Source organism: Filicampus tigris, chromosome 12, assembly GCF_054856515.1.
Source record: "Filicampus tigris isolate MCC_2025a chromosome 12, RoL_Ftig_1.0, whole genome shotgun sequence".
Classification (NCBI taxonomy): domain Eukaryota; kingdom Metazoa; phylum Chordata; class Actinopteri; order Syngnathiformes; family Syngnathidae; genus Filicampus; species Filicampus tigris.
Window position 1 is genome coordinate 19,389,365 of NC_141228.1, and position 19,428 is coordinate 19,408,792.

Genomic DNA, 19,428 nt, shown 5'->3' on the forward strand with positions numbered 1-19,428 from the left:
TTTGTCTCGATACCTCAAAGGGAATAACCTTCGCAATGACGCGCTTGGCCTTTAGGGGGCATGAGAAGCTACATACAAGCCGAGCAGCATGAGCACCAGAACCCAAAGCAGCAATTCAGCGCCTGAATGCCTTTCCCAAGGAAACGTGGATGGAGAACACATTAGGAGAGGAAAAAGTGATTAAAACATCTGTAGGTGACAGCTTTACGGTTATGGATCTCTTTGCGTCCGTGTCCACAAAAAAAGTGCGCGTCAGCACGGGACAGATTGGCCAAGGTGAGAAGAGCACAACGCTCTCTCTTCCATTACAGCAGACACGTTCTCGAGCTTTTGCGGGGACTGGTGACGAACAACCAAAAGATGGCTGGAACAAACCCATAACGCCATGAACATAACATCAATCTGTAATTAATCGCTTTGGGATGAACAAATTAAGGGCGGGTGCATCGAATTAAAGAATGAGCCACGCTAATCCTAAACTATTCCTCTCGTGGGAGGTCCCATAAAAATCCGCAATGAGCCTTGACGGCATGAGGAAGACGCTGCGATGAAATTTATGCTCTCCTTCGCTCTTTGATCTCAACGGAGGAGGAGAAATATCTCAGTCATGCAAAACTCCCAGCCCGACATGTGCTTTGCATGCATGCCATGTCCACACAAACACATGCAAATCTCCATTCCGGGCACAACTGAATATGTAGGCGCCTTAGCCTCCACGTGATAGGTCAAAGGGGGCCCGGGAGCTAATTTTAGGAACAAACGCGCTGCTAGCATCTTCGCTTTCATTAGAACGTCCTAACGACGCTGTCACAGTGGCACTGTACGCGTGGCCCTTACGTTCCAGGAAGCTTTGCGGCTCCCTAAATAAGCCGAGTGGTCCTCGTCAGCGTGGAAAAAGATGCTGTCGGGAGGGCTTTGCAATTTGTAACGTTTGTAAGACGTACCGCCTAAAATTAGAGCTGTACTAAACCCAACCATCCTTATATGGTGGAACCTTGATTGATGGGACTAATTGGGGGAAGGGCTCATTCATTAGACAATTGTTTGTTACATCAAACTACCATATTTTCCGGACTATAAGCCGCATCCACTCTATTAAAAAAAAACAAAAAAAAACAACAACAACAACAACAAAAAAAACATATATAAGCCGCACCTTTATATAAGATGCACCCTATCTATGTTGAAAAATTAGGGATCGATTTTGAACTGTAAATGTACACGTATGTACCTGAACAGATTATTTCCTAGCCTTTTAACACGGTACGTCCTGTTCATGGCAATTGTATTGTATTGGAATCCCGGTTAGAGCGCCCCTAGCGGTGGAAGAAAAATCCGCAGAATAGCCGCACTTTTATATAAACCGCATGATTCAAAACCTTATGAAAAAAGTAGCGGCTTATAGTCTGAAAAATACGGTACTTTTTTCCTAAAAACACCCAATACAGTACACAATTGCTTTATCTTTTTTTCATAGACTAAAAATGCCCAGTACGGTACATAAATATTGCAAATACATATAAAAGAAACTGTTGAAAAAGTTTGTCAGTTTGTTCAAACTGACCTTGTTGGTGCTTTGGGTCCGGATTATGCCGTACAGCGCTTCCTTTTTTCACCTCCGTTACGATTGGATGCCACACTATTTGAAACAGCACGGTCAAGAGATGTGGACACTACTGGCTCCTGTTTAAAAAACAAAACAACAACAACAAAAAAAAACAGCCAGAGATATGAATAGGTTGATACAACCGACTCCGGAGCAGAGTGCCCTTGGTGATGCTAAGCTAATGTCCATGCTTCGTGCTTGTTTCCACATTTGAGAAATATTCGGTTCATCGAAGACTGCAAATTGTCCGTAGGTGTGATTGTGAGTTTGAACCGTTCTTTTTTTTTCTTCTTCCATTCAGTATTTGTCCTTGTCAAGTTGCACCGCGCCACTCCCTAAACACGACACCAATTTGGATGCACACAACTGTCCAAAATGTCTGAAAGAATTTAGATTTGGAACGAGCTCATGCATGTAACCGAACCCAGATTGTTCAAATAATACATTAAGAGGCATGTCTCAATGCTTTTGTCTATACGCCGTGTCATATGTCAACGGTTGACAGGCTTTGGAAATGACATCCCCGAAACAACATTACTTTAATGCCATTTGAGGCAAGGTTGGAGTTGCAACCTTAGCTCTATTTGAACTGGGTAGACATGTGCATGTAGGGATCCAAGAGTTGGCAATCTTGTGTACACTTGACATTTACTGTTTGGTACCTTTTTGCGCCTGGAAAGTGGGACTCCCTAGCTGCCAAATGTTAAAATGTTTCCAGTGCCAAGCAAAATTTTGTTGAAGCTTGCAATCTCGTTTCCAAATATGTATCGACGAGCCCGGCTGACATGGAAACTATTATTGTCAATTATAACAATTTGTGATTTAATCCGAACACTATGCTTGATTGGCGCCCTGCACGCTCGAGTGTAAGAGCGGCGGGGTCAGAGGCGTGCGTAGACCATACGTGCGAAGGCGGTGGGTGGGAATCGGAGGGAAGTCAAGTTGAGATGGAGACCGACCGGGCTTGTGTGGTCACTGCTCGAGCTAATCTGAAACATGAGCCACGTTAAAAAGGGAAACCCGTGTCGGGAAGGCTTCCAAACCCTGTCGGCCGACCTGCTATTTGTTCCCAATAAAAGCTGCGTACAATATCCCGTAGCTGACTTTTGCGAAAGGCTCTTTAGAAACAAGAGAAGAGATCATCCATCGTCTGTAAGCACCCGATCTCCGTTCCGACACTTGTCGAGAGCGCCGAGAGCTCCGAGGGAAGTCGTTTCTCCTCGGCAGCCCGCTTTGTAGCGGCGATAGCGCTAATAGCGGCGCGTCGTCGGTGGATCAAAGCGGTCATTGTGCTCTAATGACGGCTCCGGCCTGAGTGGGACCTCTCCACAGGCCCTGGAGATCACAGCGAGGTGTGGCTGTCTCATCACGCAGGAGCGACTTCATAGAATGTGGAAACAATGGCCGGTCACGGCGCATGCTTCTTGTCTAGTCGCCTTGACGCTGATGTAGCCTGACAGTCGGAGTTCTGCGGTCAGCTGTGAAGCCTGATGCTTAATACGCGCGAGCGAGGGTGCAAACTGCACTCCCACAAAATGTGATCTTTGAAGTACTTCATGACGCAGGCTCCATTACATACATTATAGAGCGCAATGCGGATCCAACAGCTGCGGAAGCCGTACGAACAAAATGGAATTGTTTGGCCGCAATGATGTATCCTTCATTTGAGGTAAAAAAAAAAAAAGAAAAAGGGGAAGCCTTCAACTCTTAAGAACCCCATTCCCACCGTCAGACATGGTGGTGGGAACGTAACGCTTACAGGGTATTTTTCAGCCAATGGGCCAACCAATTGCGTCCTAGTGAACTGCACTATATCAAGATTTTCAACAACAACAGTGGGCAGTCCACAAAAAAAACGTGGCCTTGGACACTTCAGCATGTCAACGACCCCAAAAACAAAGCAAAAGTGGTGAAGAAATGGTTAGTAGACAAAAACATGAACGTTTTGCAGTGGCCCAGCCCAGGTCCTGACTCAAATCCAAACGAGAATCTGCGGCGGCCATGTTGGCAGGGGCGACTTCCCATCAAAGGCAATACGTGGTCATTAAAAATAAGTCGGAACTTAATGTACCGGCATCTTGGTTGTCTCGCCATCCACACACACGCAATTCACTGACGACTTTGACTCTCCTAGCTTAGCATTGTCGTTAGCATGCAGCTCAAAGTGGGTGTCCTATCTACCTATTCATATCCGCGGTTAATAATGTAATGGTTTTGTTTATGCCAAAACATCAGTTAAGAAATATTCGCCACTACCTTTATGAGGATAAGCAGTTCAGATAATGGATGGAGGGAATGTCGCGGTGATGGCCTATTGCTAAAAGGCACACAGACACGTAACAAAACAGCTCAGGTATCTTCAGGGTGGCTCCAGTCTGTGGGCCTCCGAGCAAATAAACACCTTTATTTATTATTTTCCCTGGGTCACGTTACAAGCTATGAGCCCACCGGTTCGAGTCGAGGAAAAAAAAAAAAAAAAAAAAAATAGCATCATATCTGTGGCGCCTGACTCCTTGGTAGGGGTTCAAGGGTCACGTGGGAGGCGGTATGGGAGTCCGAGGGGCAGCAGAGCGCCAAGGAGACTGGCAGTCTGTCGGGGTCAGTCTGGGCGCCGGAGCGCAGAGGCCAACCTTTTGAGCACCACTTGGGACTTGAAAGGTGTGGCTAATTGTTTTTGGGTGGACATTGAGGAGAGGACAGCGGCAGGCGCCGTCCGCTTTAGCAGAGCATCTGCTTCAATCAGTGTACGGTATCCGCTCCGGATCCATTTGAAAATACGGCTCTCAAACTGAGGGCCGCCGGTTGTAACTTGAAAAATTATTTGTCCAGGGTATGAATTATTTTGGGCTCATGTAAACCTTTCTCCTATGGCCAATTTTGAGAAATAAAAGAAATATCTTTTCATATTGTGGAAGGAAGCTCGTTTTGGTGTACCTAATGAAGCGTCCGGTGAATCAGGCCCACCGAGAAAAAAGGATTCCGTCTGAACTTCTGCTGCTTCTTCTCCTCGCTCCATCATTCTGTCATTGATGTCCCGAGGCTGCCGTTGTCCTGCTGCTCACCCGCTGCTCATCTGCACACATCAACACACGCACACACATTGAAAATGAGGGATGACAGAGGAGGTGATTCGATTTAAAGTGCGCGGGCGGACGTGTATCCTCCCTTTAAGCGGGACGTCTGAGGGTCGTCACATTCACGCTGTAATTACCTGCGCAAATATGTGGAAAAAGTGCGAGGCGGCGCGCATCAACCCCGATCATCTGCTCGCGTCGGCAAGGCGGACGGCGGCCCCACTATTGCACTGATGACTTAATAGGCCCCCTTAATGACCAAATAGCCCGCTGCCATCCAGAAGCACTTAGACAATTACATGCTGGCCAGGATTCTGCAGGCTGGCTGTGAGATGGAGATGCAGAGAAAAAAAAAAAGGCGTGGACTCTAGACATTGGGGAAAAATCACACGCAGAATTGTAGGAAAACATGAAATTAAAGTAGAAAAAACAGTGAAAGCAGCAAAAAAAAAAAAAAAATCAGTGAGCCTTCAAGAAATAGTCCATGTACAGTTTTTAGTGTTTGGGAAAGAAGTCATTTATCAAAAGTTGAAAGAGAGCGAAAATTATGTTTGTTACTCCATAACTGTCTCAAATCTGAGAGAAGCGGCAGTAAAACAGGCCAAAAAACATGTCAGGGAGCATATTGGAGCATAATAAATGTTTGATATTAGTTTTCTGTCAACAACAAATTCATTAAAGCATTGCACCAAAACAGTACGCAAATGAGGCTGTTATTCACATACCTACTGCGCACCTCTCTCTCTCCCTCAGGTTTTTTCACGTTCACGCCATTTTACTCAGATTCACCTCGACCTCGTTTTACTGTAACCTAGCTTGACATCCGCGACTGCCGTGGCAAATTCTCGGACAGTTTAAAAATCTCGCTTGGCTTCCAACGCCAATCGCGGCTTGTCACATTTGTCTCCCGCCCATCCAGTTCTGTCAAAGGTGACGTGGGGGAAAAAAAAAATCCTAACACGCAAAATGGGCCAGTTTTACTGATTTGATTTTCCGTTAAAAACGTACATATATCCCGAATTCTAATGAGAGCCGGCTCTTCTCGACGGCAGCTTCCCTCGGGATTAATAACGCAGCCATCCATCATTGTGCACCGTATTTCTGCTTTCCCCATCAAGGTGACACACCAGCGGTGAGCAGTTGTTTTGGGATGGAAGGCCAGGTAGTTTTCCAGAAGGGCTGAATGAGGTTAATCTCAGGTTGTCTGGGCCACGGGCTGATTGATCACAGGCTGGAATGTGACCGACTGATTTCCTCCGAGAGCCACTTGGCCCCTCTGGAATGTTGTCGTCTTCTGGGACGTCGCCGTTTTATCACTTGGGAAGCCTCAACTTTAGTTTAAGGCGGGATGGTACCTTCGATGTCCGCGTGAACGTGTGTTGAGCAGCCGCATTTTCGCCAGGTCAATGTGTTTTTCCTGACAACGCAACAGACTTGAACGGTTTGGAGGTTGAACTGGATGAAAAAACAGAGCTCAAATTGTGCATTTGCTTGATTCCCGAAAGAAGGGGAGAGGTTGTGCAGAGAAGATGCACGGAATACAGGCTGTTGTCACACTTAAAACATTGAGCTGCCTCGTGATCACAAATATCTTACTTAGCGTTCAAAACCACTTTAGGGCGGCGAGTCACATGCTGCTTCACCAAGTTTAACGACGAATGGAGTGAATTCATGAATTCACCGATTTGCGTAGATTTCTGTGGAACCTAATCTCATTCATCTACTAACTACGTTGTGGCGATAAATCCAGACTGAGAAACGTCCTAAATCGGGGACGAGCTAAGTTTAGCCAGGGTTGTTAGCGGAGGTTACGAAGGCATCGTTTAATCATCTGATGACATTCTGGTAAATTTCTATTAGAACTTACACGACAATTATCTACGACAGAAGCACATGTTTAAAAGGTTTATGATGGCCCAAAAAACATACAATAAAAAAATTGGATTCATTCCATTTCAATTATTTGCAACGGGGAAAATTAATCATCAAACAAGGAATCGAGAGTTCTCAGGTCAGCACGCCAGTTGCCATTTACCTTGGGTGTTTAACATTGGACATTGGCCTGCGCAGCTCCCAAGAAAGTGTGTGTACGGGCAAGGTGGAACAAAAAAGATTTCCAGCGTGCCTCGGCATGCAACTTTCCATGTCGGACACTTGTTGGTCTCACATGAACTCAGTGTCCTGGCTCGCGCATATTAACACGCACTCACACACACTGACCAGTAGTCATAAATAGGTGCCGGCAGAGAGCAAGTGTGTGTGTGTGTGTGTGTGTGTGTGTGTGTGTGTGCCTGTGAGGCAGGCTTGTCGAGGATTAAGTGGAATTAGCGGAGCCCTCTCACTGAACCCACTTCTAACGTGACCCATGCATCTCCTTGCGCCCGCATTATACACGAGCCAGCGGAGCGCTTCGGCAACGCGTTGCGCACCTCTCCACATCATTTGCACTCCCCAATAGTGAAAACTTCTTGCATCACACCTCGTATTTTTAGCTACTTGGGCCAGTAGGTCAGTAATTAGAGCCCGTTGACATACTGTATGAATTTAGACGCATTTCGGATGAAAGGTTCGGCATTTTCATTCATTGGAATTATTGGGCGTTGCTTGAAAAGGAAAAGGCTTCAAAATTATGGGAAAATTGTTTCGCCCATTAAGAAATTGGCGCACACACTACAGTGATATGATTGTCATTAAGATATGACAAAACTAACCAAGCAGTGTAAATTGTCATTATTGAGAGTTTATTTAGTTGTGACAAAATGACCGTAAGATCCAGAAAGACCGACTGAAGTAACTGGATTTCTTTCGTATCACCTAAATTTTCCCTTTAATTGGTGATTTTCACAACATGAAGAGACTTTTTGTAGTATAGTTGACCGAGTCGAACTTTGTGGTTATTTAATGCTTGTTCGCATTTAATGCTCGTTCGGCTATCCAGTAGAAAATGTATTATGTTGCACTTGGATCATAAAAGTACGTACTAGATAGTTTTAGTGGTAATTCATACATTTCTTTCAGTCTTTTCCCTGACGAATCGAGCAGAGCGACACCCAGCACATTGTTTAAACAAACAAAAAAAAAAAACGGGGAGGGGGGGGGGGGTATGGTGGGAGAATCGTACTTTATTGTTCTGGTCTTTTTTTTTTTTTTTTTTTTTACCAGACCGTTTTCATTTATGCGGCCCCTTGTTGAAGTGTTGGTGTGCTCATGCAGTGATATGAAGTGATGAAATTCATCAGCACGTTTTTTTTGGAGCAACCCGAGCATTTTCTATAACGCTCATCGCTCATTATTTAGCGTGTAACGTATGTTCTTGAAATATTTGTGGAAACCAGAGTCAGTTGCTGTTTTCTGTTACGTGTAACCGATTTTCTATCCGCACCGTGACGTGTCAGGGGGGTCTCGCACCGGGCACCATTCGAGCTGGAACCGCCACTTCCCGGAGTTCTCAGAGAAAGTCTCTAAACTGCCCGTGAATGTGGACGCTTTTTGTGTGCCCTGGAGAAGATGACGGGGAAGCAGTTATGCAGAAAGATCAGGTACCATTCCACCTCAGTTGACACCTGAGAGTGAGTAACCAACGGGGTCTTTGCTTCGTAAAACACTGCGGGTCAGTGAGATTCATGGAAAAAAAAACTGATCCAAACCAGAAGCCGGCTGTCTGTGCGGGACACGCGGCCTCACGTTACATCGCCCTTCGTTAAAATCCGTCTGACCCCGCTGGTTAACGAACGGGTTTTACGACGCATTGCCCGGTGAGAACGCTCAGGATGCCGCTTCGAGCTTTGAAATTCCCAGGACTTTCTCTGAGCCTGATTGACTGAAGGGGGCGGTTGCCTTGATCACTGGCCTCCATATGACCCCCCCCCCCCCCATCCCTTTGGCTAAACCCACAGTAGCCCCCTTAACTCACCCTCCCAAGCAGCTCAACGTGCAACGACACCAACCTGAGCCAATTAGTCTGTGCAGATGACGTTTAATAGGATAAGCACTTGGGAGAATATATCCAGAGTGAGATATTTGACCAAGGTGCCCATATCAGGATCCCGAACGAGAAAGTTGACGGATTGACCGAACATTGTTGAATTTCTCGCCATCTGACATTTCTGATGACGTAATGCAAAGACAACTCGGGCTAGCCTCCGTTTGACGTGTGACCAGGTCAATCCTTACCACGGGAGTGAAGGAATCATGAGAAGGGGGGGGGGGGGAGACAAGGGGAAGAGGAAGGATAATAGGTTGGGGGTACTGGACTCGGGGGATCATTTGCGACATCGCCTCATCACGCCATAGCGATTCATATTTTGAATCAGCACGAAAACAGCGGCTGAGACCCGCCACTCACGAGTGTGCATTGAGCAGTGGAGGCTTGCACTGTTCAGTTGGTCCTGCCCCAATCGACCGGCGCCTGTTGTAATGGAAAAGCAACGCAGGCCAAGCGAGGCCGATGCAGTGCAGCGTCGTGACGTTCTGTAACCGGTGAAGGAAAAGCGGCATTGGAATATGATGGAGTTCTGTTCCTACCGAGGCGATATACAGTCATAGAAATATCAGTTGTACTCTAAGTCAGAAATCGTACTTGTCTTTGACCAGAGGTGGGCATTCCGTCAGACTGACGGACTGAAGATTAACGAATGCCGGGACACCGTTTAAAAATGGCGGATTGACGAATGACAAAAGGGGGTTTTCATCCGTCAGTGTCATCGTCACTAACGGCATCCGGACTGTCAGTCGGTCACTGAGGGGGGGGACCTACTGACGGACCAACGGACTTCTGGCGGACTAACTGACAGACTGACTTAACTGACCCACGAAGTGACTGACTGAAGATTACAATTCCGGGCGAACGATGGACGGGTACCCTGGCCACTGACGGATGATGAATGACGGACCAACAAAAGTTAGTAAAATGACCACCTCTGTCTACCACTAACCTAACGCAGTAGTTAAGTCACTTCTTGACTGTAAATATAAAACAATCAAATGAAAAACAGCAGTTACGGCGGTATCCAAGTCTGCCTTCTCGTGAGCACGTCCTGGACACACGAGCTCATTGCCCACTTCTCTGAAAACAAAGTATGTTGCTACGGTCATAAAGGAGGACCCCATGTACTGTATATACAACCAAAAACATATCACAGTGAGGCCTCACTGCGTTCTCATTTTTTTTTTCAAAGTTTTATTTAAGGCCCGCTTCCCCTTTCCGGGGCGGCTTATGTCACGCTCAATTTCACCTGTCAGTTGACAGGGCGGCTTTTCCAGCACTGGAACAGTTTAGACGTAATATCGCACACATGGCAGAGTTACCGAGCGCAAATGAGACGAGGAATCAAATGCACTTAGCGAGTCGTCTCCGCTTTCCGGGAAGGACGGCGAGAGGAAGAAGATGAGTAAGATGAGACAATGGACCATGAGACTCTCGGTGGGTGGCTCATCGCTCATCTTTCGTCATTAAGCACGTCTTCCAGGCGGACTACGTCAGCGGCCCCCCCAAACTTTTTTTTCTACAAGGGACCAGTTTCACATGGAGCAACTTCTTCACGGACTGGTTAAAAGAACTAGATAGCTACAGACTTGTGTTGCTAGCCAAACTTCGCTTGCTCTTAACCAATCAAAGGACACACAAATTCTGACGTTATCGTGGGATTTTTGAATTTGAAATCTGATTGTTTAAGACCATATCCCACCGGTCGTCGTTTTTCGTGATTCTTGGACAAGTTGTGTCTGTTGAGTCATGACAAAGATCCATTCATTGTTACATCAGCCCGCACTTCTGATTCTGAAGGCGGTGAGCAGATTGACATGGCAACTCATCAAGGCTGAAATCTAATTGGACGAAAAAAATCGAACAAACACATACACATACTGGAAGCAGTGGAGCCAAGAGAAACATTCTGCAATGAAAAGAATAGACTACCGGGAATAAACGTATGACATCAGGATTTGTGGTTGGGTTGGCCGGTTTCTCTGCTTGTGAGTAAATTCTTCATTTTGTATTTGTGTTTGACTCTTTGTCCCATCAAGTGCATCGCCGGCTGCTTTCCTTGCCCACGTGTGAGGGCATTACAGTACCTTCATTGAGGCGTTTTTGCCGCCGCTATCACTTGGCGCGCGGCACCGCGGTCCGCAGACCAGTTTTTGAAAACTACCGCGCCACGTGACCAGGTGCGCGATTGGCCCGCGGTTCGCGGCAAAGTTGTGCAAACAGATTAGCGGGGGAAACATGTCAGCGTGCGGGGGCCCCCCCCCCCGCCAGATGAATACGCGCGCTGTGCCGCTCACACACGTGCGATTGTGCGCTTTCAGCGTATGAACGATGAGCAGGTGGAGGGCGAGTTTAGAACGCGCGCTGTCTTCGAATAAAGACGAGTCTATTAATACACCGGTTTTAATAGGGGAGAGTAAATCACGTGGCGCTCATTTTCCGCGGCGTCTTTGCGGGTTGCGGCCTTCAACAGGCAAGAAATCACAGAGTGGAAGTCATGTGTAAAAGGACTCTGGCTGCACGTTAAAAAGCGCTCTTGTGCGCTGTGGAAATGACACTCAGCGGCCACTTTGTGAGGTACACCTGCGCAATGTAACGCGATGCCGATCGGCAGCGCCGGGGCCCCGAATTCCTCTTTTTTATGAAGCGGCGTTTGTTGACGCTGCCAGAAGTAGTAATAATTCTACTTGATGTTCATTAGCGACGGCCGAGTGGGTGGCTGGCCGTTGGTCTGTCGTCCACATGGTGTGGAATTTTATGGAGAGGTGTTTCAAGTATGTTGCCAACCTCCCCGTAAGAAAAATAGAAGCTCTTCTCAGGTCACTCCAGACTATACCGCCGCTATAAAAATATGAAATGAAAGTCAACTAATCAACTCTCGAAATTGTTTCTTAGCTAGGTTGGCCAAGACTGATGCTGCATTTGAGACGGCTGGGAAAATGTTCCACGAAACAAACTGGCTGACGAATTCATGAAGAGATCATTGGACTGTCGACAGTGGTTGCAAACCAGTCCAAATGAATCTTCTTCACATAAAATTGACCTAATAACTTAATAGTGACTTAACTGGTCATAATGACAACCTCTAATTACTGGAACCAATGAACACACAAGTTGTATAGCGTTTATAATGTCACAATATTACAAGAATGCATCTGTGATAAATTGTAATTTAACAAAAACAAAACAACATTTTTTTTCATTGCATCCCAATGACGTCGGCGAAATTGATTGGCCCAGACTTTGACTGTAAACGGCGTTTCAGTACACATTGCCTCAACATTTTCTGACATCCCAGTGTTGTGGAATGCGGGCAAGATAGTTGGCCCTGTGAGGATTCCTGGTGCACAGCTGAGTAGACTGAGAATCCACGAGCGGCAGATCAATCTAACCGTCAGTCCGTTGAGTTTAACTTGGCTGCGCGCACGTGCTTATTTCTTCTTGATGCGTATGTCAACTCACAGTGCCAGACCACCCGTGCTACGGTCGAGCCAGCGTCCTTATTATGAAGCCGTATTTCATCCTCCGACTCCTCCCGCTACAGTAGGCTATATGCGAATTTCATTGCCAGTGGGTGTCGGGTTTGGGTCAATGTACGTTTGTGTAGGGATCCATGGCATTGGATAGATCATCTGTGTTGTTTAGTACTCATTAGGGCTGAAAAATACATTTCAAATGCACAATGCAGTGTAGTAGAATCCAATTGCCAAATCGCAAAAGTAGCAGTTTAAAAAAAAAAAAGCCATTTTCAGTTGGTCGCCTTTATCTTACAAATACATACATACACATATATATACACATACACATATATATATATATATATATATATATTTCTTTTTTTTTTAAACGTACTTGAGGAAAAAAACTGTATTAAGTTATTTTCAAGGAAAAAATATGAAAAAAGTTGAAAAGTTGTTTTATTTGAAATTTAAGTTTTTGAGAAAAGTAGTATATTTGAAAAAATCAAATTCTTTCAAGAAAAAAAGAAATTGTATGTTTAAAAAAAATGTATATTTGAGGGGAAAGAAAAGTTATTTTCCAAGAAAAAAAGAGAATAGGGTCGTATATTTTCAAGCTAAAGAGTTGTATATTTTTGACTAAAAGGGAAAAAAGTAGTTTATTTTGGAAAAAAAGTTTCCAAGTACATTTAAGAAAAATGTAGCATATTTGAGGGAAAGTTATATTGGAAAAAAAATATGTATTTTGAGAATTTCAAGACTTAGTTGTAATGTTCCAACACTAAAGTGATTTTTTTCCTTTTTTTTTTTAGATTAAAGTCACGGTTTCACAAGAATAGAGTCAGCATACAATAGACCATGTCGAGAATCTTGTCGTGACATCCTTTAGCGTATCTTTCAAAAATAATGAAATACTTAATATTTGGTTACATCAACATCTGATTATTATCAATGTCAGGACTTGGATTCCGCACGAATGTCTTGTCTTTGTGCTGCAATGCGGATCTGGAACAAATCACAGGTTCACCATAGAATTCTTTTCCCGCCCTTAGCTGATTGTCAAAGGTAATGGTTTCAACACGCACGCAGACACAAGGCCCAGGCGAGGGTGCCCCTGTTCTGTTGACAGGCAAAAAAAACAGCTCAGTCTTGTGAAAGACATTGCATAGGAAGTAGGCGTAGGAGTGGAAATACTACAAGTGTTTTTTCATCAACTTACCAACACGCAGAAAGGAGTTGGAAAAAAAATGAAGGTCACACAATTGGGTGGATGTCCTAAAACGGTGGTGCCTTGGGATACGACTTAGTGGACTTATTCGAGAAAAAAGCCATTTCTTCAAAAGCGGCTTCAATTTGTTTTTATTCTTTATCCTCTGCAAAGAACGACTAATATTACTTATTGAAGGATTGACGGTGTGCACACCATGTGGCAAATGTTTAATTCTTAACAGTTTCATTATACAGTATCATTGCTGTATCTTTTTTCAATAAAACTGTTATATATATATATATATATATATATATATATATATATATATATATATATACATACATATATATAAGCAATGCTTTGTACCAGTGGAACATAAATGCATCACCAACACGGTTGCCAGTGGACCCAAACACAACATTTTCTTTGACTGCAAGTCCATTTTTCACAATGCCTCCTTATTTCCCCCCACAAAACTGACATATAGGACGTCTCACTTATGTGGAAATCACAGCGGTAATTGCCTTCATTGCTCTCTCAACACACATACAAGCGCAGATTTATAGGCTGTTGAGAAATGAAGTCCGACCAAAGTTTGAAGTTAAGTATAAGATCAATGACAAAAATCTGACACATTTGCACTCTTGGTTTGTTATTGCTAGTGTTGGACTGACGCTTCAAAAGTTTGATGGTCCCCACAGTGAGATGATTTTGATTTTCCTACATCTTCTAACATCTGGCGATAGATCGATCACATGGCTTCCATTTTTTACTTTTCAAGCCATGTCCTCACACTTGGCAAATGACGGGCAACTGCAAATGATGCTGCCATTTAGACAAGCGACTGTGCACGGGCTAATAATAGATTTCGCAGCATGCTGTGTTTGTGTGTGTGGCTATATGGGAGTGTTCCGACACCCACGTCGCTGATTATATTTATGCTTTGTTGCCAAGGCAGCAAGTCAGATTCATTTCAATAACTAGTGGAAAAAAATTCTGAAGAGTGGGGAGTATTACCCCTGAACAAAAATCAGTTGAGCCGTGAAGACAGACAAAATAGATGAGAGAAAAAAAATAATCTTACCCTCAACCTGGCTGCTGTTTGCTTCCAAATGACCTGCTCTGACCCAAACAAATTCTAAGCGTTGCCCTTGGAAACCGAGACAAGAGACAAAAAAGATGATTAGGAGGGGAAAGAATGAAGGGCGGAAAGATGGAAGAAAATATCACATTGGCCAGTGAAAAAAAAGAGAGAAAAAAAGACATTTATGACTTCAGTGACATCAGTCTGTTAGCAGCACGATTTGAACTTAGCTCAGTGGAGGGACTGAAGACAGCTCAACAATGGGCTGGAAACCCACTATCGCACTCCTCTAGTCTAATGCTGATTAGCTGTCATGTTCTCGTATTAGCAGCATTGTGTGGAAAATTCATGTACAAATTGTGGGAAATTGGTGCTTGAATATAAGTCAAATGTATCAACTTTGAGACACCAGTGCTAGTGATAGCGTCCACTGTTCTAGCAAGAGCAAGGCTAGCTTAATCGTCTCAGCAACTAGCTTAAAGGAAGGTAAAAAAAAAAACAACAACAACCTTTATATGTTTTATGCTTCCCCACTAGTCTACACATGATAATCTGAAGAATAATGTGATTGTGGAATACGAATTAAGCAGCAAAATCCACCAGTTTTCATACAATTCAGAGGGCGGTCATTTTGCCACTTGCTGTGGAATGAAAATGACATCACAGTTGCTCAGGGCACAGGTAACGACCAATCACGGCTCACCTGTTTTCTGAGTTTGATCATGTGACATTTGCAAGATGAGCTGTCCCACTACTACCAACAGCTACGGGACTTGATATAAACGGCAAGGACTGTTGTTCAAGTTAATGTACACAGTAGGATAACAGGGACCCAGTCCTCTATGAGTAATTGACACCTTCCCCCCCAAAAGGTATATAATTGCATATATTTCATATACAGAGTTTTAACTGTAAATATACCATAGGCAATGACGCCAAAACATATAATTTTAAACTACCTTGTAGACGATCTATCCAACGATCCATCTTGCTAGCCAGCTAGCTAGCTAGCTAGCTATGTAAGTAAACAGTAGTATGATAAAGGAAACTGGGATGAGATTTTGATTTATTTGAAGAAATATTGCGTTTGTTTTAAAGACGATGACGCCAAAGTAAGAAACCAAAGTTTTCTTAGAGGAAGAATAACAAAAAAAAAAGCGACGCTGGTCTCAGATGATCGTTGGCCACTGTGAACGCATCACAGACTGCGGATGAAATCATTATGATGGATGTCTGTTCAGGTTCGGCTCCTCTGCGGCCTCTCTGCCCACCCAGGAGGACGAGCCGCCAATGTGGCTCTTGTCCTTAAAAAGCAAATCTATTCCACTTTTTCCCCTCATGGAGAAACACAAATAAATTTGTTTTAATCAACCATGAGGCCTTCATGGGGCTCATGTGGAAGGAATGTAATTGAAACTGAAGGTATGATAATATTATTCGTACGCAAACGCGTTCTCCGCAACATCGATACACCCGAGGGCGATCGAGTAGGCCCTGATGAAGACGCGTTTGTTCCAAGTGGCACGGAGGCTGGCTCGAACTCCTTAATGTGACTCACAAATCATGTGAGTTATTTCAGCAAATGACTACAATAATGAGAAGCCCTCGGCGCTCCCTTCCTGTCTTGTCCTCTTTCCTCCCCACGTTGGCTCCCGCCGCTCCCTGGAAGTTCCTGATGCGGGGAAAAGGTCCTCCTCAGAAAGGAGATCCAAACCACAGGAACAGGAACGCCAAGTCTAACAGGGTCTGACAGCTCATCGCACTGAGAGGCGCTTATGTGCGCCTTTAAGGGCCGCACCAGTGGGCCAAATATCTGTTTGCGTTGGTTATGAAAAAAGCAAACATCCCCGGAGGAGCTCATTAACTCACTTCTCCTTTTCTGGGGGTTTATTTGCTGGTTTTCCACACGCGCGCATGCAGGAATGCTTCCATACTAAAAAAAAAAAAAAAAGTCCTAGGTTGTTCATACAGTCAGAATTTGATAGGAAAGGATAACTGACTCCCTCCTCTATCTCATCCAGCTCCCTCATGGCTACAACCAGCAACCTCTGCTGTGTGATGAGAAACAGATGGGTGGCAGACGAGTGAAAGTCAGAAACAAACGGGGACAGGAAGAGGAATAAAATGGACATAAGTCAACGGTGGTGAGCAGATAAAGGCAAAGCAAGGGGCTCAGGCAGGATGTAAGCGAACACGCAGCTGCTGAGGAATGACAATGGCAATTTATGTGCGTCGATCCGCTGCATACTGACACGCATGTGGTGATGCACGCTGACATCTTGTTGGCTGTTTTGGCAACAGCAAAGGGGTAAATCTAGAACCGTGAGTGTTTGCTGATACAAACCATCGCGAGCGCAACACGGGTGCAGATAGCATACCTCTGCCTTTCACTACACGGTAGCCGCTCATCTCTTAACATTTGTACTGGCACTTTCCATTGTCAGAAAGACATATGTTAGCATTAAGCTAGCTGACTTAAATGTGAATGTGCCTCGTGAGTTTCCCTGAGTGACGAATAAAGTGACTGCCTACCTATTTCTGTGTTTGATTTAAAAAGATAGAAGTTGAAGGGTTAATAATTAGCTAAAACTAGCTTGAACTAGAGAACCTTTTAGGTGAATTTCCCTTGTTTTGAATTTCCCCTGTGGAAAGAATAAAGTCTGCACCTACCTCTGCATTTGTTTTAAAGAGATAGATGTTCAGGGAATTAGAGTTACTGTAACATCCATGCTAATTTCCATTGGCCTTTTTGTGGTGTTTCACGCTATATGGTAGCAATAAGATAGCTGACTTTTTATGCAAATTTCCCTTGTTGTGACTTCCCCCTAGTGATTAATTAAGTGCCGACCTACCCATCTATCTGTTTTAAAAAGGTAGAAGTTAAAGTGTTTATAACTAGCGTTACATCTATGCTAATTTCCATTAGCATGTCTTTTTTTAAACTAGCGGACACTTTATGCAATTTTCCCTTGCTATGAATTGTAGAATGAATACCAAGTCGACCTATCATTGTATTTGTTTTAAAGAGGTAGATGTTTAGGGATTTAGAATTACTGCAACATCCATACCAATTTCCTTAAGCCCGTCTAAGGTGTTTTACAATATATGATAGCATTAAGCTAATAGACTTTCCTCAGATGGAATGGTTTGGTTGAACATTTGGTTTTTGAATCAGAATCAAAATCAGAATCACCATTATTGACCAAATACGTAAAAACACACAAGGAATTTGTCCAGATGGTAGACGGAAGCATATTTAAAATAAGAGACGGACTGACCAATAGGCGATTACTATTTGGTCCGGTTTGACAAATAGACCGATGATGGCGATTGACGGACCCGCACATTTTCGTAAAATGCCCACCTCTTACAATAATTATTAAATGCCTAAAGGGGAGAAAACAGTTTGAACACTGAAGTGACAGAATTTATTAACTGTTTGTCCACTGACTTTCACTCCACCCTGACAGCGAGGATGGGAAGCAAGGAGCTCAGTGTTGACTCATCCACCGTTTTGGAGGGTTTCCATGGCCACTTGGGTGTAATGAACCAGGTGAGGGTGTTGATGTGGGGGATAAAGAAACGCTGCGGTGAAAGATAAGCCACGATTAGGCGAAACCGAGTCGAGCGACAGAGCGGGAGTGTTTTGTTTTGGTGGAGTCAACATCCTCATTGGGCTTGTCCTTGAATTTCTTCAAGTGGCACAGTGTAAACATTATTCACTCGTTGGCCTGGCATGTGTTTGCATGCGTCTCCCCTTTGTAATCTACGCGCCGCGCCACAGCGTGTGAGTCACAGTCACAGCACGGTCATCCCCTTTACATTCCTTTGCAATAATCCCAAAGTGCGCAAGACATCTGTCTGTGTGTATGCACATGCACGCACCGCCCGTGAAACCACGGCCGCTCACCCGTAACCCATCTGAGAGCACATCAACACTCGCGCTGTGGTGCGTCTAGATGTGGCTCCATTTCTGCTCAGTTGACTTTGACAGTTTACAACAACCCTTGGCGATGTTATTGTAGGTGTGTGTGTGTGTGTGTGTGTGCGCGCGATTGTCAGAGCATTCTCATTTAGGGTGACACGTGTGGAAAGTCAATCACGACACATTTTATGGTGCTAAACCAGTAGTGAGCCAGGACAATCCCACAGTGAATGACAGTTGGTTGTGTGGTTACAAAGTTTAGTGAGAGCAAGATGTGGCAAAGAACAGAAAAAAAAAAAAAAGTTGGACTCAGGAGTGGATTCCACCAATGATACACAAATGCGTCAATGCAGTGTAAAGTAGAACACATTAAAAATGTGTAATCACGAGTGGAATCTTTAAAATATTTTTTTAATCCTTTGGTTAAATATTATGGAAAAGCAGTTATAATTTTTTTTTCACTCAGTACTGCCATTTAATGTGTGATTTATTTTTTGTCTAGGTCCTATTGCCATGTATTTTTTTATTTTCAAACAAAGGGTCTTCCGTTTATTCAGACATTTCTGCCTCCAGGTGTTTTTTGCCTCCACTTGGTTAAAGCTTCTTTTTTTTCCCATTAAAAAAAAGGTATTAAAATTTGAGATTTTACCACTGGTTATGAAAAGGTTAATCTTCAAATAAAAAAAAGCATAATTCGATAGCTGTAGGTATAAATGAAGGGATCTGTGGAGGTTTTTGAGGCTAGCTGTGTTTACTTGTTTTGAGAAATCTTGCCAATTCAAATTTTCCTGTCCTGCTGGCCGATCATTTTGCTTAAATTAATAAATATATTGCTCGTTTCATAATTTTGTTTGTTTTTAAGTTTTAATTACCGTTTTTTTAATATATTTATATTTTTTGTCGCATAAGCCAGTCATAAAAGTGTGCCTAAGTTTGCGTGCGTTTGTGGTGCGAACATTCGCATGACTGGTCCAAATGGAACAAACAGTTTGTTTGTATTTCCCAATTCGCGCATAACTCAGAGCATTCTTCCACAAAAGCCATCGTCCGTGTCTCTGGCATTCCTCAGCATCGGTGCGGTCCCTC

At 44.0% G+C, this 19,428-nt stretch overlaps 2 protein-coding genes across 9 annotated transcripts in view; one reads left to right on the forward strand and one right to left on the reverse strand.

The window, feature by feature from the left end:
* LOC147139023 (uncharacterized) overlaps positions 1 to 19,428 on the reverse strand; it is a 164,716-nt gene that overhangs the window by 28,713 nt on the left and 116,575 nt on the right. For 4 of the 7 annotated variants that reach the window (XR_015088926.1, XR_015088923.1, XM_086046833.1 and 1 more), the window contains exons 3-6: positions 14,418 to 14,483; positions 4,818 to 5,047; positions 4,541 to 4,679; positions 1,565 to 1,639 (exon numbers count right to left, since the gene is read on the reverse strand). Coding sequence is in view for 2 of the 7 variants with exons in the window: in XM_086046833.1 (XP_085902959.1) it covers positions 1,565 to 1,639; positions 4,541 to 4,625 (160 nt within the window). In the remaining 5 variants the exon portion in view is untranslated. Of the gene's footprint in view, positions 1 to 1,564; positions 1,684 to 4,540; positions 4,680 to 4,817; positions 5,048 to 14,417; positions 14,484 to 19,428 lie in introns of all 7 variants that reach the window. The other 3 variants (XR_015088925.1, XR_015088924.1, XR_015088927.1) reach the window with 3 other exon arrangements.
* The window catches only part of trabd2b (TraB domain containing 2B), a 54,749-nt gene that overhangs the window by 5,648 nt on the left and 29,673 nt on the right, over positions 1 to 19,428 (forward strand). The gene's annotated exons all lie outside the window — the stretch shown is intronic.